The sequence below is a fragment of the Durio zibethinus genome, chromosome 25 (assembly GCF_047325235.1).
Source record: "Durio zibethinus cultivar Kanyao isolate XHJ-2024 chromosome 25, ASM4732523v1, whole genome shotgun sequence".
NCBI lineage: Eukaryota > Viridiplantae > Streptophyta > Magnoliopsida > Malvales > Malvaceae > Durio > Durio zibethinus.
The window spans coordinates 9879235-9901326 of NC_143186.1; the positions used below are offsets into that span (position 1 = coordinate 9879235).

The window sequence follows — 22092 nt, forward strand, 5'->3', positions numbered from 1 at the left end:
TGGGATTCAGTTACGTGTGAGGAAGGATTAGCACCCTCACAGCGTACGTTTAAAAATGATACCATTTAACTGCTTGTTATCCTTTGATTTTGATAAAAAATAGTCTTATTTTTGGTGTTTGAAAATAATTTTCTTGATTTTTTCATTTATTGGGAATTGGTTTTTATAGTGCTCGGATTTTATTTGAGAAAAATAAATTAGAATCCTTTTTATCGAAATAATTCTTAAAATATTCCAATACATTGGTAACATTAGAAGAACTCTTTCTCACCTAGAGATTTCTTAGGCATCGTTTCTTGGAATACTTTAGAATCTCATCTTCAGAGGCTCAAATTTATTTTTCGCAAAAAAAGTGTCATGCATGCAATACAGAACGTTACCACGTTAATGCACACATTTTTTTCTTCTTTTTAAAAATTTTTATTAATTGTTTTATTTGATATTTTATTTTTAATTTAAATTTTGAAGAAAAATTTTTTTATTATATTGAAGATTTTCTATAAATATTTCAATACATTGGTAATATTTTAAAAAATCTTCTCATATAAGGATTTCGTAAAGTATCACTACTCAGAATACTTTTAGAATCTCATCATTAGGTAAAATTTTCTTTTTTTTTTCATTTTCATTACTTTATTCTTAATTTATTAATTAATTTTTATTGTATTGAAAATTTTTTTATAAATACTGTACACCGATAGTATTTAAAAAAAAATCTTTTTACCTAGAGATTTCGTAGGTATTACTACTCAAAGTACATTTGAATTTCATCGTCAGGTAAAAAATTTTTTTCTTATTTTTTATTAATTTTGTATTATTTTTATTTAATTATACTTATAAAAAATTTTTATTATTTATTTTTATTAATTATTATTATAAAATAATAAAAATTTATTTTGGTAAATTTAAACATTTTTTATATGCATAAATATTAATAATAAAATTTAAAATAATAAAAAATAATATTTAAAAAAAATTTTTACTTGAACTGAAGTGGTCAACAGTCCGGTCAACGTCGGTTTGGGTAGTTCGATCTGTTCAATGGTTCGACGGCGGTCTGGTCTGGATCATTTCAACTAGATCGATCGAGGGTCAAAGGGAGAACGGGTAGTCGAGTCAGGTGGGCGGATCGTAGGTCGGGTCGCAGGTTGACACGCAGATCCTCTAGGGTTGAAACGGCGTTGTTTTACTTCTTTCCTAAATGATGTCGTTTTGAAAGCCTATTTAAAGGTCGAATTAATTATTTTTTTTAATTTCTTTCTTTTTTTTCTCTCTCTTCTTCTCAGACACTTTCCTTCTCTTTCTAAAACTCAGTATCCCGTAACTACACCGTCGCGTCGGTCACCGTCTGTCGATCGTCAAAAAAATTCAAAAATTTTGAAATGAATGCTCTCAGCCTCCTGAGTCCAGATCTGAATCTGTTTTCATGAAAAAAGGACTCCAAATGGCGTAGATCTGGCTTGAAAGATTTGGTCGAAATTTTTTTTTTGTGTTTGTGTTGTTTTTTGTTTAGCGTTGTGGCCCTCGTTTCTAGAGGTTGTTGTTTCTATGCTTGTACGTGTTCAGCTTTCTTTGGATTTTGTTTGACAGAAAGTTATTTTTTTTTTTGAATTTGGTTGATTTTTTTTTGCATGGTTTCGGGCTTTTTTTCTTTTTTTGTTATGAGTTTTCGTGGCTCTGTTTATAAAGTAAAAACAAGATTAAAATCCCAGAACATTTGGGATTTGTGGGACTGTGGTTGGTGGCTATCAAGATGGTTGTCGGTGGCTGTCAGGCGGTTACCAAAAAAGTTGCCAGAAATGAAAAAAGAAAAAAAATAAAAAATAAAAAAAAAACAAAATGAGTGTCTTTAGCTGTCCCTCTTTGCTTATTTCTGAGAATCGGGAATAAAGCAAAGACTAAAAGCAACCATTTTGTTCAAATAAAAACAAAGCATTGAACACAAAGCTTTTTTTTTTTTTTTTTGAAAATTTGAAAAGTTTCTCTGAGTAAAGGCTCAATTTTTTTTTCAAATTTAAAAGGGCTCTTCTCAGTAAAGGTTCAACGACTTTTAAAAATTTAAAAGAATTCCTCTAAGCAGAGGTTCAATAATTTTAAAAAATTTAAAGAGGCTCATCTAAGCTTAGGCTCAACGACTTTTAAAAATATAAATGGCTCATCTAAGCAGAAGCTCAACAACTTTAAAAAATTTAAAAAGGCTCCTCTAAGTAAAGGCTTAACGACTTTTGAAAATATAAATGGCTCCTCTAAGCAGAGATTCAACAACTTAAAATTTCATCTTAAAAAAGGCTCATCTAAGCAGAGACTCAATAACTTTAAAAATTCATCTTGAAAAAGCTTTTCTAAGTAGAGGTTTAACAACTTTAAAATTCTCATCTTGAAAAAGCTCATTTAAGTAGAGGCTTAACAACTTTAAAATTCTCATCTTGGAAAAGCTCCTCTAAGTAGAGGTTCAATAACTTTAAAAATTCATCTTGAAAAAGTTCCTTTAAGCAGAAGTTTAACAACTTTAAATTTCTCATCTTGGAAAAGCTCCTCTAAGCAGAGGTTCAACAACTTTAAAAATTTATCTTGAAAAAGCTTCTTGAAGCAGAAGTTCAACAACTTTAAATTTCTCATCTTGGAAATGCTCCTCTAAGCAGAGGCTCAACAACTTTAAAATTAAACTATTGAAAAATAACTTTGAATATTACCATAAAAGGGGACTTAATCTCAGATATCACCACTGAGAAGATGTTAATGACTTCGGATATCACCACCGAAAAAATTCAAATGATTTTTTAATACTCGAATATCACCACTGAAAAGATGCAAATGATTTTTTTTTAATACTCGAATATCACCACTGAGTGATTTTGAAAATGTATTGGATTTCACCACCAAAAAAATGCAAATGAAAATTTAAACTTTAAACTCGGATATCACCACCGATAATATACAAATGACTTCAGATATCACCACCGAAGAAAACTCGAATATCACCATTGAGAGAATGCAAATGCAAATTCAAACTTTAAACTCGGATATCACATCGAGAAGATGCAATTCAAATTTTAATACTCAGATATACCATCGAGAGAATGCAAATGCAAATTCAAATTTTAAACTCGGATATCACCATCGAGAAGATGCAATTCAAACCTTAACACTCAGATATAACCACCAAAAAGATGCAAATAACCCTTTTTTTTAATACTCGGATATCACCACCTAGTGATTTTAAGAATGTCTTGGATTTCACCACTAAGAAAATACAAATACAAATTTAAACTTTAAACTCGGATATCACCACCGACTAATTTTGGAAATATCTTGGAAATCATCATCAAGAAAATGAAATTCATACTTTAATACTCGGATATCACCATCGAGAACTTTGAAACTAATTTATCACAATATTTTTCTTAACTGATGCTGATTTCACTGGGTTAACAACCTTCTTGCCAGCTAGATTGAGCTCAAAGCTCTTATCTTGTGTCATCTCATCTTGATCTTTTGAATATGTTTTTGCTCTCTTTTTTTTTTTTCTTTTTTCTTCTTCAATGCTTCCAAAATTGGTGAATACCATTATGATGCAAATGTCTTTTCTTAAAATAAGGATGCAAATATAAATGTCTTTTCTTAAAATGATGCACATGAAATACAAATATCTTTTCCTAAAATGATGCACATGAAATACAAATGTTTTTTCTTAAAATACAAATACACACATGCTTTATCAATGAAAGACAAGCTAATGATGCAAATGCAATGTCAAAAGGTTCAAATGCTCAAAAAAAAAAATTTTTAAAAGGGTCAAGATATGCTACTATCCAAAATCTTCTTTTCTTCAAAGTTCTCTTTCATTCAATCTTGAATCTTCCATCTCAATTCCAAATTCTTTCTTTGCTGCTCATTTTCATCAATTTTGCTTTCTTTCTTCATAATTTGGATTTCTCGATGTTTCTTTCCATTTTCATCTTCAAATCGAATATGCATATGACCAATTCAAACTTGATGAAAGGGAATTGAAAAAAATGAGCCCTCAAATCGTGGTAAAAACTCAACTGATTAAACATACTTTTGTGCTCTTATATTGCCTCTTATTTGACTCAAAATTTTTTTGAAATTTTATTTTTCCTTTCTAAAAACATTTTATTTTAATGACAAAATTCTAAAAAAAAAAATTACCTTAGTCAACCTCTATAAAACAATATGACTCTTAAGTTTCTAAAAAAAAGGGTGATCATTATTATGCACATGGTAATTCTATCTTTTCAAAAGGCTAGGATGATCAATTGTCAAACTAAAGTCTGCATGGGAAAATTGAATTTTTATCTAGGTTCAACAATAAATTTTTTGGGAAGGTTCTTTTCTGGTTAAATCAGATTTGACACTTTTTTTAGTATCACAATGTGGTATTTTAATAGATATCAAGACTAGCTATGCTAAATTCAAGATCATATTGGGAAAGGCCAAGATTTTCTCATCTCAATCATTGGTTGCAATGAGTTTTCATATTACAATCTCATTCTTACTCTAGACAACCCTTTTTTTTTTTTTTGGGTTTTCACCTTAAAGCTTTATTCTTCCATTTTTCTCTTGTTTTTTTGATAGTTTCATCGTGCACTCAAGTACTCTTGGAATTTTCATCATAACAGGATTGACAAAATTTTAAAATTATCCTAGAATAGGTGTGGATGTCATTCTTAGATAAAGATTGAAATATCCTCCAAGAGTAAAAATTTGTACTCTGGTTCCTTGAGAATGTAGGGTTGGTCGTGGCTCAAACCCTGAAGGGTAAATAGGATCCACCATGTCTGGCAATTGCTCTTGAAAGCTAAAATTTTCTTCCACCGTTTTTTCTTTATCAAGCTTTTTGTGCATGTCCATTATCTTATCAATATCCTCTTTTAGTTCTTCTTGAACCTTCTCCATTCTCTCAAATCGACTAGCTTGTTCTTGTTCTATGATTCTTGTTTGAGCTCTGGTGTTGACAAGTAGGTTAAGTCAAAATTTTTGGTGAGTGAGCTGTTCTTGAACCTTTATTACCATAAATTTTTTTTAAAAAAAGAATGCCATGTGTTAAAAATTTTATTTTTTATTTTTGAAAAAAAATGGTGCACATGATGCATGAATGCAAATGGGAGATATTTGCTCTTGAAAAAATTTCAACACTAAAAATTCTCATTAATTTCATACAACTTTTGTTACATAAGATTTGAGCAATCTATAGTTCTATGGGATCTATGAAGACTTCTTACGAGAAAGATGTCATAGAGCAAATACCTTAATGCAGAATTGTATGATATAATTAATGTAAAAAAAAAAGAAAAGAAAAATAAAATTGAATTAGTGTAAGGATGTGGTTTGAGATTAAAAACATGTTTTTGTTTTGTTTTTATATTACACACAACTTTTATTCCTATACGTTTTGGACTTAGGTATTTTCTACAATAGGGTTGGCAAAGCTCTACCTAAGGTTGGCTTCTTATGGCTTATTACATGCTTGGTTCGAGTTGTCATGCGTCTAAAGGTTCTCAAATTATTCTTTACTGTCGTCCACGCTAGACTAGTAAGGCACCTCGATCCTTACCCATTATAGGCTACGAACGAAAATGGTTCAATTTGAGTGAAAGTATTTCGCTTGCCATTGCAGATGTTATCACCTCACGAGGCCATAGGTACTTTACTTCCTCTTATAAGGGACGAAACCTGGGTATAGAGCTCATGCATGAGATGCATCGTATTATTGTGTGTGCAAATATATCATAATTTATTGAGAGTAATATATACAAAAAATAAAGCATAAGAGACAGTAAAAGAAATGTGTGAATTTTTTCTTTGTTTTTTTTTTTTTTTACTTTTTTATTGAAAGTGAAAAATAAAAATCTAAGAAATCGATTAAGATTGTTTAAATAAAAAATTAAGGATAACACGTAGTTAATTTTCGCTTGACTCTCGAAAACAAATGGCATCTCCAGTGAAGTCGTCAAGCTGTCGTAACGATTTTGTGTTCGTCTAACGAATTTGAAAACAAAATAAAAACATAACGAAGTTGCCACCAATCTTTTTTGGCTATGTGCGATTGGTCACCTATTAAAATTTATCCTTTTAATAAAATTAATTAAAATTTATTAAAAAGCTAATTTTATGATCTGCGAAACAGTCTAGGTTCGTGAGTCGGTTACGCATGGGAAAGGATTAGCACCCTCACAGCGCCCGTTTAAAAACGGTACCACTTAACTATGTGTTATCCTTTGATTTTGACAAAAAAATAATCTTATTTTCGGTATTTGAAAAATAATTTTCTTGATTTTTTCATTTATTGGGAAATTGGTTTTTATAGTGCTCGAATTTTATTTGAGAAAAATAAATTAGAACCCTTTTATCGAAATAATTTTTAAAATGTTTCAGTACATTGATAACATTATAATAACTCTTTTTTACCTAGAGATTTCTTAAGCATCGCTTCTTGAAATACCTTAGAATCTCATATTCGGAGGCTCAAATTTATTTTTTATAAAAAAATTATGTCATGCATGTAATGCATAATGTTACCACGTTGATGCATACATTTTATTCTCTTTTTTAAAAATTTTTATTAATTGTTTTATTTGATATTTTATTTTTAATTTAAATTTTGAAGAAAAATTTTTTTTATTATATTGAAGATTTTCTATAAATATTTCAGTACACTGGTAATATTTTAAAAAATTTTCTCACATAAAAATTTCGTAAAGCATCACTACTCGGAATACTTTTATAATCCTATCATTGGGTAAAATTTTCTTTTTTCTCATTTTTATTACTTTATTCTTAATTTATTAATTAATTTTTATTATTCTATTAAAAATTTTTTTTATTGTATTGAAAATATTTTATAAATACTCCAATACACTGGTAGTATTTTAAAAAAAATCTTCTCACCTAGAGATTTCGTAGATATCACTACTTGGAGTACTTTTGAATATCATCGTCGGGTAAAAATTTTTCTTTTCTTATTTTTATTTAATTATACTTATCAAAAACTTTTATTATAAATTTTATTATTTATTTTTATTAATTATTATTATAAAACAAAAAAAATTATTTTGGTAAATTTAAACATTTTTTATATGCATAAATATTAATAATAAAATTTAAAATAATAAAAAATAATATTTTAAAAAATTCAAAAAAAAAGTTTTTTTTTTTACTTGACGAACCAGTCAACAATCTGGTCAACATCGGTCTGGGCGGTTCGTTCTGGTCTTGGAGGTTTAGCTAAATCGATCGAGGGTCAAAGGGAGAACGGGTCGTCAGGTCGGATGCGCGGATCCCGAGTCAGGTGGCGGTCGACACGCGGATCCTCTGAGGTTGAAACAGCGTCGTTTTGCTTCTTTTCTAAACAACGTCATTTTGAAGGCCTATTTGAAGGCCGAATCAACTTTTTTTTTTCAATTTCCTTCTTTTTCTTTCTCTCTCTTCTTCTCAGACACTCTCTTTCTCTCTCTAAAATCCAATATCCGGTGATTTCACTATCGCATAGGCCGCCGTCTGTCGATCGTAAAAAAAACTCAAAATTTTTTAAATGAATGCTTCCAGCCACCTGAGTCCAGATCCAAGCCTGTTTTCGTGAAAACGGGCTCCAACTGATGTAGATCTGGCCTGAAAGATTTGGTCGAAATTTTTTTTTTGTCAGTGTTATTTTTTGTTTGGTGTTGTGGCCCTCGTTTCCAGAGCCTGTTATTTCTGTGCTTGTATGTGTTCGGTTTTTTTTGGATTTTTGTTTGACAGAAAGTTGTTTTTTTTTTTTTTTTGAATTTAGTTGATTTTTTTTTGCAAGATTTCAGGTTTTTTTTCTTTTTTTGTTTTGAGTTTTCGTGGTTCTATTTATAGAGCAAAAACAAGATTAAAATCCCAAAAAGTGTGGGATTTGTGAGACTGTGGCTGGTGGTTGTCGTACTGCTATCAGAAAAGTTGTCAGAAAAGAAAAAGCAAAAGAAAAAGAAGAAAAAAATAAAATAAAACAAAATGGGTGTCTTCAATTATATGAAACGATTACTTCAAAAAGTCACGATATTGTAATGCCTGAATCATTTTTACTCTTCCCTTTAGATGCTGATTCTCAATGTTAAAGATGGCTTCACCTAGAGAACGAAAACAATAATGAAGCAGTGGGATTATTATTTTACATTATTTGTCTATAATCTCATCCTTATTTTTCCTCTTAGAAAGAAGAATCCTAGAACTTAATAAATATAAAAACTGAGTGCAATATAACCTATGGAGCAAGCTGACTATTCCAATCAAAACAGGATTCAAAAAGAACAAGATGCAAGAGTATTTTAGGAGAGAACATTTAATCAGCAGCTACCCAAAAAAAGAAGAGAAACAGAAATATGAGACAAGAAAAGGATTAAGAGAGAGAGAGAATCAACTAAGTACCTTTAATTGAGCCTGCCTTTCAGTTTCTAGTTTAATTGTAAAAATGTGCTAGTTGGGCAAATGTGGAGTCTTAAGTCTTAACTCTAGCAGAGATGGCAATATGATGAAACTACTCAAATTTAGTAAAATTTTAAGTACTGACAACTGTAAATGAGGAATCACAATGACATTTTCAGCTCTTTACTAGTTGTAATTGATAATTCTTTTAGCTGTCCCCATCTAGAACAATAAGTGATCCTGAAAGCCATTAATTTTGACAAGCACAAAGAACTGAGATGGGTGTTTGACTGTTTGTGAAACAATTCACTCCAATGCACATCAATGATGAATGTTTCTAATCCCATCAAACATTGAACAATTGATGGTGCGAAGACAGATTAAGCGTCTTACTGTTTCTAATTACATTGTCTTAAAAAACTCGCACATTAGACAGTTGAGACATCCTGTAAGTAAGTACATATTTGGAAATGAAGCAGATGTCAAAGAGATAAAGATGGTGCTCTGGAGTCTCAGTTAAAAAGGATTATTCCTCGAGGATAGGAGGCTACCAAGCAACATGAGCTTTAGTCTAGAGGGTTTATCATTTTTGTATTTCGTAGATTCAAAGACTTTAACTAGTAAAAGAATGTCCCAAGATAACTACCCAGTTTCAAATTGATTCGAAGGTTCCTGTCCATGCCATGACAAATGTCCTTAATAATCTTCGACAGTTTATACAAGGTTTTATATACTTGTTTCAGCCTGATAACATAATACTAATATTCATGTTTTCTATGTCACTTCAGTTGATTGTAGAAGGCTGATAATATAGCATGACAAACAGAAAGAATAGGAGGAATTTGTAAAAGCATGGTTCAGATGCAAATATCCCATGCTCAAAGATACAATGGGAACAGACAAGGATAAAAAAGATTTAAAAAAAAAAACCACACACACACACACACACACAGAAAGAATGGATATAAGATTAGATGCTTCTTTATTTTCAGGGTAACAGATGCCGCAAAGCCCTTCGCAGTGCTTTCGATGAAAAAACAGAGCACAACTAAAATTGAACGAGTCCTATATTTTTGTTCTTTCTCTCTTGATGACTAAATGACAAAATGCATAATCGAAGGAACAGAAGAATTTTGTTATAACAGAAGAAAGCTGCTATAACAAAATGTATGGACTTAAAAAAAGGCTTCCTGTTTCCACCAAATTACATTACAATTATGAGTAGACACAACATTTGGCACTGAATTTCGAGTAAGAAAATCACTGACCCTCAGCACCAATTAAAAAAAAGAAAGGTTGAGGACCCCAGCCTCTAAAGACTGATGCAAACGCCAATTCTACATATTCCATCAGTAAAAAAATCAGCAATCTAAATAAATCAGACATATTGAAGGTCAAGAATATAACTTTAACACAATCAATGTCGATTGGAATACACGACATCAAAACATAAAAATGTAACACCATAGAACAATTGTCTAGTCCATTGTAAAAAAGCATCTAAAAAGACCTTACATGATAGATGGGTTCACCCAAGAAGCAACTAGTAACAAAATATAAAGAGACAAAACAAAACTAAACTTGCGGCAGAAAACACGCCGCACAATCATACCCTCTCAATTAATTCTCTAGCTTACAGCTTGTCCTCGTATTCAGACAGTGGGGTCATCTGCTCCTTCAATCCCTTCCTCTTGCGGATCTCAGCAACATGGCCTGCTGCCTGGGAACCAGGTTCCAATGGATCTGATGACATCATATCCCAGTGATCAAACACACATTGTGGGAAAGCCTGTCCAGATGTTGCAGCCCTCAGAGTGCTAGAGAATCCAAAAGACTCAATGACAGGAAGGTAAGCCTTGATGTTGTAAAGTGGAGTACCAGGCCTCTGCATCTCCTCAAAGACATGTCCACGCTTCTGGTTAAGAACACTGTAAATACCACCAAGTGCCTGCTCAGGGGCTTGGATCTCCACCAAGTAAACAGGCTCAAGAAGCCTTGGCTTGGCTGTAAGTTGCGAAGCATAGAAAACCCTCCTAGCAGTTGGAATGATCTGACCACCACCTCTGTGAATAGCATCAGCATGGAGAACCACGTCACAGACTTCAAAGCAAATACCCCTCATGTTTTCTTCAGCCATTGCACCTTCCTTTGATGCCCACTGGAACCCAGCAACAACAGAATCCTTAATTTCATTAAGGTACTGAACTCCTTTACACATATCAACGACCATGTTAGGACCAGTGGTCTCAGGGCCAAAACACCAAATCTTCTTAGCAAGGTCTTTGTCCCAACCATACTCCTCAGCCAAGATCTTAGAACGAACCTTGGGATCATCTCTTGGACCAATACGCCCGTCATCAATAGCCTCAGCAAGACCTTCCTCCAGGGGACGAGCTTCCATGTACAGACGGTTGTGCTTGTTAGGAGACTTGCTCATCACTGTTCTGCAAGATCTCTCAAGGACAGTCTCACGGAATGACACAACAGGGTCCGATTTAATGATCTCAGCACCACCCATAAAATCTTCTTGTAAATCCTTTAGACAGATCTCAAGGTGGAGTTCTCCAGCACCAGCAACAATGTGCTCTCCTGACTCTTCAATGGTACAGACAACCATAGGATCAGACTTGGCCAAACGCTTCAGCCCTTCAACAAGTTTGGGAAGATCAGATGCAACCTTGCATTGAACAGCAACACGAACAACAGGAGAGACAGAGAACTTCATGGCACGAATTGGGTGGGCATCAACTTCCTTCTCATTAGTCAAAGTAGCATTCTTGGTGATAAACTGATCCAAACCAACCAAGGCAACTGTGTTACCACAAGGCACATCCTCAACAGTTTCCTGCTTCTTTCCCATCCAAATAACAGTTCTCTGTACACTCTTAACATACAAGTCTTTCTTCTCACCAGGGACGTAGTTTGGACCCATGATCCTTACCTTCAAACCAGTTGAGACTTTGCCAGAAAAGACACGACCAAATGCAAAGAACCTACCCTTATCAGAAGCAGGAATCATCTTTGAAACATAGAGCATAAGAGGACCCTCAGGATCACAGTTCCTGATAGCATTGGCATAGATATCATCAAGAGGACCCTCATACAAGTTCTCAACACGATACCTCTGTGCCTTGCTAGGAGAGGGAAGATGAAAGATCATCATTTCCAGAAGCGCATTGCTTGCAGGAAGCCAAGTCTGCATAACACGCTTCATTAGGGCCTTCCCCATCAAGTCCTTCTCTTCAGACTTCATGGTGACACCAAGTTTTTGCAACATGGGCCAGAGCTTATCCTTCTGGTCATTCATACAAGTGTTGATGATCTGCTTGATGGGTTCATAACAGAATTGAACAAATCCACGTTTGCAGGTGGCAGAGCCAGTGTTCTTGGTGGTCCACTTCTTGGTAGCTGGATCAAAAAAGTTCTCACCCCAAAGCCTTTCCATCATTTTTGCTTCATCAACTCCAAACTTTGAGGCATACATTTTAGCAAAGTTTGTCAAGGTAAAGGCCCAACCATGCAAACCAGCAGAGAACGCAACTGTTCCCTTCTCGGGATATACTTGAACATCACCAAGAAGAGGATCTTCATAGGTGGCCATGATGACATTAGCATTTTCAATCACCCTCTGGAATGTCTGGTAAGCCTCCTCTCCATCTACCTGGAGCTCAAGGAAGCACCTGTCCATCTTATTAACAGTCAAGACAGGTCTGATCCTTTCTCCAAGAGCCTGACGGAGGACAGTCTCTGTTTGCACACAAACACCTTCAACACAGTCAACAACCACAAGGGCACCATCAGTAATACGAAGAGCAGCTGTGACCTCAGATGAAAAGTCAACATGCCCAGGGGAGTCAATAAGGTTGATTAGGTACTCATTCCCATGTCTCTCTCCTTTGTAGTTCTTCAAAGACTCATCAGTCATTTCATAATACAGAGAGATACCAGTAGACTTGATTGTGATACCACGCTCAGCCTCGTCCGCGCGGGTATCTGTCATTCGAACATCACCAGCAACTTCTTGTGCGATGATACCAGCAGCAGCCACAAGAGAATCAGTAAGAGTTGATTTCCCTGCATATTACAAGGACTAAATCAGAACACTTTACAAAAGCACAATAGCTTGTATTAACACTTGTCAATCGTCATGAAATGTAGAGCTTCTACACTAACAAACAAAACTGGCTCTCAAATTGCTACTAATTTAGCATAACTTTCATACAGGCTACATATTCATATTGCTATTGCTATCTTTTCAAAAACCTAAACACAGATGAAATTTCATAAACAAAACCATGACAAATGGACAAACACTTTATGAAGTAAAAACTGACTCAAACAAGCTTGATCTTTTTACAACAGGTTCAGTGATAAACAAAAACCTAACACAGTTGAAGTTTCATATTGTAATTGCTATATATTCATATTACTACTGCTATCTTTTCAAAAATCTAACACAGATGAAATTTCATAAATAAACCCATGACAAATGCACATAAACAACGTTATAGAAGTAAAATTTGACTCAAACAAGCTTGATCTTTTTACATCAGGTTAAGTTATAAACAAACATGAACCAAATAAGCATACCATGATCCACATGGGCAATAACAGACATATTACGGATGTTGTGTTTTCGGTCCATAATAGCACGAAGCTCATCAGCTGTAAACTTCACCTGTAACATATTCAACATAACTCACATCAAAACAAGTCAAAGTAAAAACTTATATGAAAACTAAACAAAAAATCAGCGAAAAAAAACATAATAAATTCAATCAACTCACCATCTTTACTTGTTTTCAAAATACCCCGAACTATCAAAACCTGCCCAGCAAACAAAAAACAAAATTCTTAATCTTCCAAATAGAATACATACACAGTAACATCGAATCAAGCATAATCTCAAAAACCCAGAAGTCATCCAATGAAAAAAAATGAATATTTCAAAATCTGAAATCGTATTAGCTATATACGATCAACACCCAGAAAATAAAAAACACTTAACACTTCTCTAGAGCTAATTAACTGCAGGATTCATTGCTAAACAGATTCATTTCAATAACATCAAAGAAAGGAAAAAAATATTTCAGGATCTAAGATTAAAAACAAGAAGAAATGAATACATATAAGGATCTAAATCGAGACATATCAAACCTTAGAGAGAAAGAGAGAGAGGCGGCGATAGAAAGAAAGAGATGACGATTGTAGGAACTCTCTCTCTCAATTGAGGGACAGAAAGGAGGATATGTCGTATTTATATTCTATGAGATGCCAACGAAGTGCGTTTGAGAGTGCGAGTGTGAGGTACACCAGCTAGGGTTTTTCTCTTTTTACTGTTTGGACTTGGGCTTGGGCTTTGGGCTTTTCTACTTGGTTTCTAAAACTATATTATTTTAAAAAATTTTCTTCTTTTAGATTTTTTAAATTCTTTTAATTATTTCTTTTTGTCATGGTTGATTTTTTTTTATATAGAATTATAGGTCTTCCATGGCAAGTTTCTAATATAAGGGTAATTCCATCGTGAACGTAAAAAAAAATTTTTCTTTTTATGAATAGAGTTAGCTGTTGAATCCTTGCTTGATTTGATTTGGGTGGTAAGAGATAGAATTTTTTAAATTAAATTTAAGTTGTGATATTATTTTATTAATAATAAATAATTATTGTTTATTTTTATTTTAATATATTTTAAAATGTTAATATAATAATATTTATAATTTAAATAAATAAATATGAATAAATTGAATTCAAATTTAAAAATATCATTTGCATTACTGTCACATGATAGTTACGTATAATCTATATCAACATTGACTATCACATCAATATTTATTTTAACGATGTTAATAATTGTGGTAATGTAATAAATATAAATGAAGTTTAAGTATCAATTTAAAATTTTTTTAAATTTAAATACCACATTAGGAAAATACAATATTTTAAGGATTATTTAATGTATTATCCCTTCTAATTTTACACATTTCACTTCTTTTAATTTATTCCTATATGTAATAAGAAAAAAATATGCTAACAATATTAATGAACCATGCAAAATTGAACTTATGATAACAAAAAGACAATACCTTATAAACAATCTATGGTTGTTAAACATTTGATTATTTTTATCTTTATTTGATTTAAAATAAAAAGATGTAATAACCCATAATCTATACATATAATAAAAACAATCCCCAGCTTTAATTTTATTGTCCAACTCATCATTGTAAAAATAAAAAAATAAAAAATTTTGTGAAGGATATTTTGAAAATATGGAAAAGTTAAGGTAGTGTTTGCTTAATAAAAATATTTTCTAATTTTATCTTTTATTTTAATTTTTAAAAATAATTTTCATTTTTTATTTTCCAAATTTTAAAAAATATGTTTGGTTCACAAAAATGAAAAATTGTTTTCAAAAATGACAATTGTGAAAATGTGTTTGGTATATGTTATTGAATTTAAAACCCTCAAAATCATTTTCATTAAAACAGCCTTAATCAAAGCATTCTCATAGGCATTTTTGCTAGTTTCATTATGAATTGACCTTTCACCAAAGTTCATGCTGCTTTTTAAGGTGCATCTTCTCTGTGCTATCTTTTTGGTGAGGACTTGGGGGTAGTAAATGAGATTGTGTCTACATATATCTTGATAATTAGAGTATTGTTTGTTGATTCTTGGGGAAGTCATAGATTTTGGATGATGTTGTTATTCGATCTTTTAATATAAATGAAAACTTAAGTCGCATGTGGTGTCATAGGAGAAATGAGCTAGCAAGCATCAAAGAGGGAAAATAAGAGAAGGGAGAAAGGAATATCAGAGAGGAAAGCAAGAAGAAAGAGAAGGAAAGAGAAATGGCAATAAAAAAAAAAAATTAAAGTTGCATGTGGTGCAATATGAGAAATAAGCTAGCAAGCATTAACAAGCAGAGAAAATAAGAGATGGGAGAAATGAAGATCATATAGGAAAGTGAGAAGAAAGAGAAAAAAAAAAAACAAAGACAAAAAAAAAAAAACTTTTGTAGAGTAAGCAACTTGAACTTGAAGAAAGTGAAAAGAAAGAGAAAGAAAGAGAAATGGAGACAAAAAAAAAAAAAACTTAAGTCCCATGTAGTATAATAGAAGAAGGAAGCTAGCAAGCATTAACAATAAAGGGAAATAAGATAAAAGAAAAGGGAAGATCAGAGAGGAAAGTGAGAAGAAAGAGAAAGAAAGAGAAACAGTGACAAAAAAAAAAAAACTTTTGTAAAACAAGCAACTTGAACTTAAGTCTTTTACGTCACAAAAAGGAAAAAAGATTTAAGGCTTGTGTTTTCACATTCTCTATCTCCTCCAATTGTTGTCATTGAAAACAATGAAAATACTTTTTTTTTTCTAATTTTATCTTTTTTCATTTTCATTTTCTAAAAAATGTTTTCTATTTTTTCAACCAAACAACTTTTCTAATCCATTATCTATTTTTTTTGTGAAAATGAAAATGAAAAACAATTTTATTTTTATAAGCCAAACACACTTTAATTTTTTGTTCTCTATTTTTGGCAAGACATCTTACTCGTATAATTTAATTTCCTTTCTTTAACCCACAAGGTTTGCCTTATTTAATCATATGCCACCATCAGTCCATATGAATGAATGCTCATAATACATGAAAACATAACAAAATGATGTTCAAATTTATAGAAAAATTAAAGGTCTTTTTAGATGATTGGTGAGATTAAAAACAAATGAGGACAATGAGATTAATTACTGTAGTGGTAAAATCATGAAATTAAAATAAATGATGGAATATATACATGGATGCAAATGTAGTGATGATAGTGAAGTATAATGAGAAAAAAATTACCATTAAGGATATCAATTAAAAAATATCCATAAGGGAATTTATAGTATATATTTAATATTTTTTAAATTAATAAATAATTAAAAATATAAAAGCTATTTATATATATAAAATATTACTTTTATAAATAAATATTTGAAAAATATTTGTATGTATATATTTTTAAATTGCATGAAACTTAATTATTATTCTAATATTAATTGTCTCTACATTAAACAAATATGCAAATCAATCTATGCTGGTGAGAGCATATACATAAACCTTTAGAGGGCATTTGATTCGTAAATTTTTAGATTTTGAGAGGAACAATGATTTTTGGAAAAAGTGATATTTAAGAGAAATTTGTAATTTCTGAGTCTTGTTGAATTAGGAGATGTAAAATTTTTGTGTTTGGTTTAGAAAAATATAAGATTACCAAATAAAGTTTTTTTACTAAATTGTCTTTGATAACACTTAAATAGCATGTAACATGTGATATTCATAACATGTTATACTAGAATTACACATTATCTTCATTGAAACTAAAGAATTTTAGAAAAAAAAATTTTCATAATTTTACTCAAGATAATCGTACATTAATCTTAATTACTATCTTAACATTCATTGTCTCTACGTAGAGAAAAATCTTAACCAAGCTTTTGCAACTTGTAATAATATTAAATAAATATATTTTAAATTTTATATATAACAATATTAAATAAAAGCATTTTACATTTTATTTTGATTTTGTTTTGAGTAGCAACAAAGACTTCATTTTTTAGATAAAAAAACGTAATCTTTGTTATTTTAATTCTATTATAATACTAACAAAGACTATGTTTTTTTGTAATAATAGTAACAAATATTATATTTTTATCTTAAAAATATAATCTTTGTTGAGACCCAATAAGTAATAAAAATAAATTTTTTTATAATATATTTTCAACAAAAATTATATTTTTAAGATAAAAAATGTAATTTTTGTTAAAACCCAAAAGCTAAAAGAAAAATAAGTTTTCCGTTAAGATATTTTCAACAAAAACTACATTTTTAATCTTAAAAACATAGTTTTGTTGAAACCTAAGAGCTAAAAGAAAAAATATATTTTTTATAAATATATTTTTAATAAAGACTACGTGTTTAATCTTAAAAATGTAATTTTTGTTGAAACTATAAAACTTAATTTTTGTTAAAATCTATAGAATTTTGAAAAATAATTTTTCTTCAAAATTTTATATTTTTAAGATAGACTACGTTTTTATTTAAAAAAATGTTGTCTTTGTTGGAATTATAGAATATTGAAAAATTAAATTTTAATCAATTAAAACTAAAAAATTTAATTATAATCCAAAATTTTGTTTAATATATTTTAATTTCAAATAATTTAATATTGTTTAAAAAATACATATGTTAACAATGATTGTATTTTTATTAAATAAATTCAAGTCAATTACACAAATTAAATACAAATTCAATCCTAATGAATAAAAATTGAATTTATTTTATATTTTTTGAAAAATAAAATTTAAACATGGTAGTTGACAAATGTCCAAGGATGAGACTTGGAATGCTATGTGTGTGTCATTTTGAGACTCGATTTATCAAGTAATTTCTTTGATATTGATGGATAAAATTAAACCTAACAATTTGAAATACAACGCGTGACATAATATGAAAACGATATGAACAAAAAATAAGAAAATAATACAGCTTAAAATTTTTTAAAAATTATAAATAGGTTTAATAAAATAAAAAATTTGTATTTTATATTTTTGTGTCGATATGATCTGTGGCACGCAATTTTCGTATAAAACACGACACAAATCTAGTATTTTACATGAAATGGTGACACGAATTGCCAAGTCTAAATAAAATAGATTGTAAAAAACATTTATCTAGAGCAAAAGTGAGATAAATTTTGCATTCTATCAAGAATCCTAAAAACCCTTAGGGTGAGGATGGATATGATTTTATCCATATGCAATAGGAAACTCAACTTTTTACCCATATAGGAATGATGATGGATAGCATATTGTGGGGATTGATATGATTTTAAATTTTTTATAGGAAAGGAATGGGTAACATAGTACTTGTCTTATACCCACACTCGTACTCATACTTTACATATATTTATAAATATTTAAGAAATATATTTTTATTAAATAATATAAATTATTATTTTAGATTAATTAGAAGTAATATGTTTCTATTTATAATATATATTAATATATTTATAAAAAATTATATAAATATACAAGATAAAAATAAAATAAAGCTAAAAAACCTTTTTATTTTATTTTTTTTGAAAAAGTTATAGGTAGGGAATTATCTATACTTATTAAATACTCACAGAGATGAAGATGTGGATAGATTTGAAATACCTATTGGGTATAGGTACAATGATGGATATAATATAAAAATTTAGAGATAGAGATGGAAAATACTCTAGTTGTCTCATACCCTATATATTGACAATCCTTAGGTTTATGATTTAGGGTTCCCTCTTCTTAACACTATTAAAAGTCTTTAAAAACTTTAAGAAATCACATTAAGAAAATCAAATGTAGAAACCATATTACAAAAAATAAGATTTTTTAGAAGAATCTTATTTTTCACCAAATCAAATGTTCCTTTAAAAATTTAATCATGAAATAACATCATCATTTTCAAAGGAAACTTAAAACTAAGACCAATGATTTATGATTTGTGCATTTCCTATTGATTCGGATATTTGAAGTTCCATAAGGTATTGAATCAGTCTGAAATGATGATTTATAGAAAAAGAGGTAAATTTTGTGGTATTTAAAGTTGGAAGCAAATGGAAACTGATTTATACATTTCAAGCTCAATTATGTAATTTAAAGACTAATCAAATTATATGAAAACTTTTAGAAGTTTGAATTCTAATTTTGAAGTGATTAATTAAATATAATTAATTTCTTAAGATTTGTTAGCTTCAATCTTAGTTGTGTTCTACAAAGTATTTTGATGATCTTTTTGGAAGTATGAGAAAAATAGTATTTGAACTTAATAAAATTTGAGATTATAGAAATATAAAGATAAAATACACATGAATTTTGAGATAGATTTTTTTCACAAACCAATAAAAAGAAAAAACTATTTCTATGTTTGTCAAGACAATGATTATATCATATTATAATATTTATACCAAAATTAAATCAATAAATTAGAACGCATCAGTTATTCCTTTCTTTTCCTTACTTACAAGTAGAAATGATGGATATTGATTTTCAATTTTTACTATGTCGATTGTATTTCAATACAATAATATTTATATTTATAATTATTTTTTAATATTTTTTGTTAAAAAATAGTTAATCCTAGATGAAAAAATTTATTAGTATATAATTATACTAAATCATCATGAAATCATGAAATGTAGCTTATTTTGTTATATTGAAGAGAAAGAAAATGAAAACATATTTCTTGTAGGCAACAGTGTGAATACTAAATAAAAAATTGGTCTTCTATTTCAAAATCTAATGAATGATTGATTGCATTGAAATTTTAGTATTTTTTTACTCATTTTTAGTGCAATTTCTCTTGAATTTTGGCTTGTTCTTTGTGAATTTTGGCAAAAGTACTCCTAAATGCACAAATATTCAATATGTATGTGAAAATATGGAAAATGAGAAATTTTGGAGATTTTTTTATTCATTTTGAAGGATTTTTTGTACTAAAAGCTAGAAAATGCAAAAACTAGAGTGCTTGAGATACTTTGCCATCTATGGGAGTTTTTTTAACCCTTTGTTCTATGATTTCTTTAGCTCAATTGAACTTAACGAAAACCTTATTTCAAGTCTTAATTCTCATTTTTTTATTTGAAAATATCTTTCTTAGTTCATTAATGCATTATTACCTTTGTAGTATTTTAATAAGTGCTTGAAAGGTAATATGTGCATTAGTAAATTTAGAAGCTATCTTTGAATTTGAAATTTTTCAAAATTTTTCTAGGGTATAATGCAAAAAATGCACATTTAATGGCCTGAATTTTAACAGTAAAATGAAGGAACCAATTTTTATAATTGTTGCCAAAAGGACAATGCAAAATTTCAATGTTGGACATTGGAAGCATTACTATATGATCAAGACATTAAGGCACCAATTATGGGGATTCAAAGAAGATCAACCAAAGTTGCTAAGCTGGACATTTAAAGGGATCTAATTGGTCATAATGTTGACTTTTTTGCGTTGATTGGATCATAAGAATAAGGCTTGAAGTAAATGGGAAGTTAAAGGAAGAAATCAAGCAAGCAAATGAATCAAAGTAGGGAGAAAGAATGATCTAGAAGAATGATAGTCTCTTAAAGTTTTTCTCTACATTTTAAAGGGTTGAAGCACCTCTCGTTTGCCTATAAAGAGGGTAAAGTGGTCAGCCATAAAGAGTTTTTAGATAGATTTTTAGTTTTAAATTTTTGCACTTTATTTTCTCTACATTTTTATTTTCTTGCTTTACAAATAAGGTTATTTGGCAGCCAATTTACTTTACTTTCCATGAAAATTTAACTTTTTTGCATCAATTTTTAGTGTCTTTTTCGATTTTCTCAACGAAATTTCAAGAATCTTATGTTGTTGCCTTTAATTTCAATTGATTTCATGTGATCATCATTGCTGTTCAATAGTTTTGATTTTTGGCCTCCTTGCAATGTTTTGATAAGCTTTGATGAATTCAAGCTTGTTTTGAGCCAATTTTTTTCTTAGATTCCTAACTCATAGATCTTTAAATCTAGAGAAAAAAATCTTGTTCAAACTCCACCTAAAAATTCCAAAAAAATCTCTAAATTTTCAGCTCAACTCAATTGACAAAGTTAAATCTTGAATGAGTGACAGCATATCAAGGGACTTCTCTCCATCTTGGCATTTGGTTTGCAACTCCTGCACATTACGCTCTTTAGTTCATGTGTTTACTTGTTAATCCTCATTTGGTTGTATTTAATTTCATGTTTTTACATCTTGTTTGGTTGAATTTCTTTGATACTACTTTGTTTTTCTAGATTTGCATTAGGTTTAAATTTGTAGTTCAATGAGTTGAAATTTTAGTTGTTTGATGCAATTTCTTTGTTGAATCATGTAGTAAATTTGTTGATTTAGCTTGTCTTAGCTCAATTCCAATTCATTTTCTCTAGATTTTTCTAGATTTAATTTTTTTCTTTACTTGAATTGATAGTTTTCATTTTAAACTCAGTTTCGAATTTGACTTTCCCTTGTTTAAACTTGCATTTTCATTTCAGTTCTTGTTCTTCAATTTAGTTTCTTTTATAGATCCTTTCATGTTTTTGTAATTTCCAAATCATGTTCAAGCAATTTTACACAAGTTAGATTCTATAATTTCATGCAACTTTCAATTTTTACACTTTAGTTTGGATTTAGCAGTTTTGATTCATCATTTGCACTTGAAATCTATTATCATTTTAGATCATAAACTGTTTTTGCATTTTACAATTGAGTTTCATACATTTGAAGCTCATTAGATTTAGACTTTCTTTCTTGATTTTCAATTTTTTTTTTTTTTTGTTTTTCTTGAAGTCATGTTTGATTTTATCTTTGTAGTTAGTTTAATTTCATGCTTCCTTTTTATTAATTGAGCCAACTTTAGATAAGGTGTGGGGTTAATAGGTATTTAAGCTAGGAATCTTTTTAACTAATCCCCATGAGATCGACATCCTGACTTTTTAGTCTCTATTATTATTGTACAGTTTGCTCGCTTGCAGAATAGTCCTAATCAATGATTAAAATCCATCATCTCAGGTTCCCTTTATGTCACCAATGTCATTACAAAGAGTTAGCAGCTATTGACCTAGTATTTCAAGATTAGCTTCCCTATTAACTTTGGGCCAAAATTTAAAATAAGAG

The 22092-nt window shown here is 29.9% G+C and overlaps 1 protein-coding gene across 1 annotated transcript; it reads right to left on the reverse strand.

Annotated features, from left to right (window-relative positions):
- Positions 1-9793: 9793 nt before the first annotated feature.
- Positions 9794-13635, reverse strand: LOC111276024 (elongation factor 2). The gene is made up of 4 exons (XM_089754779.1): positions 13564-13635; positions 13194-13233; positions 12997-13084; positions 9794-12480 (listed from the first exon to the last, which is right to left on the reverse strand). The coding sequence occupies exons 2-4, from the start codon at positions 13194-13196 to the stop codon at positions 10040-10042; spliced, it is 2532 nt and encodes an 843-aa protein (XP_089610905.1). The 5' UTR covers positions 13197-13233; positions 13564-13635; the 3' UTR covers positions 9794-10039.
- Positions 13636-22092: the final 8457 nt, after the last annotated feature.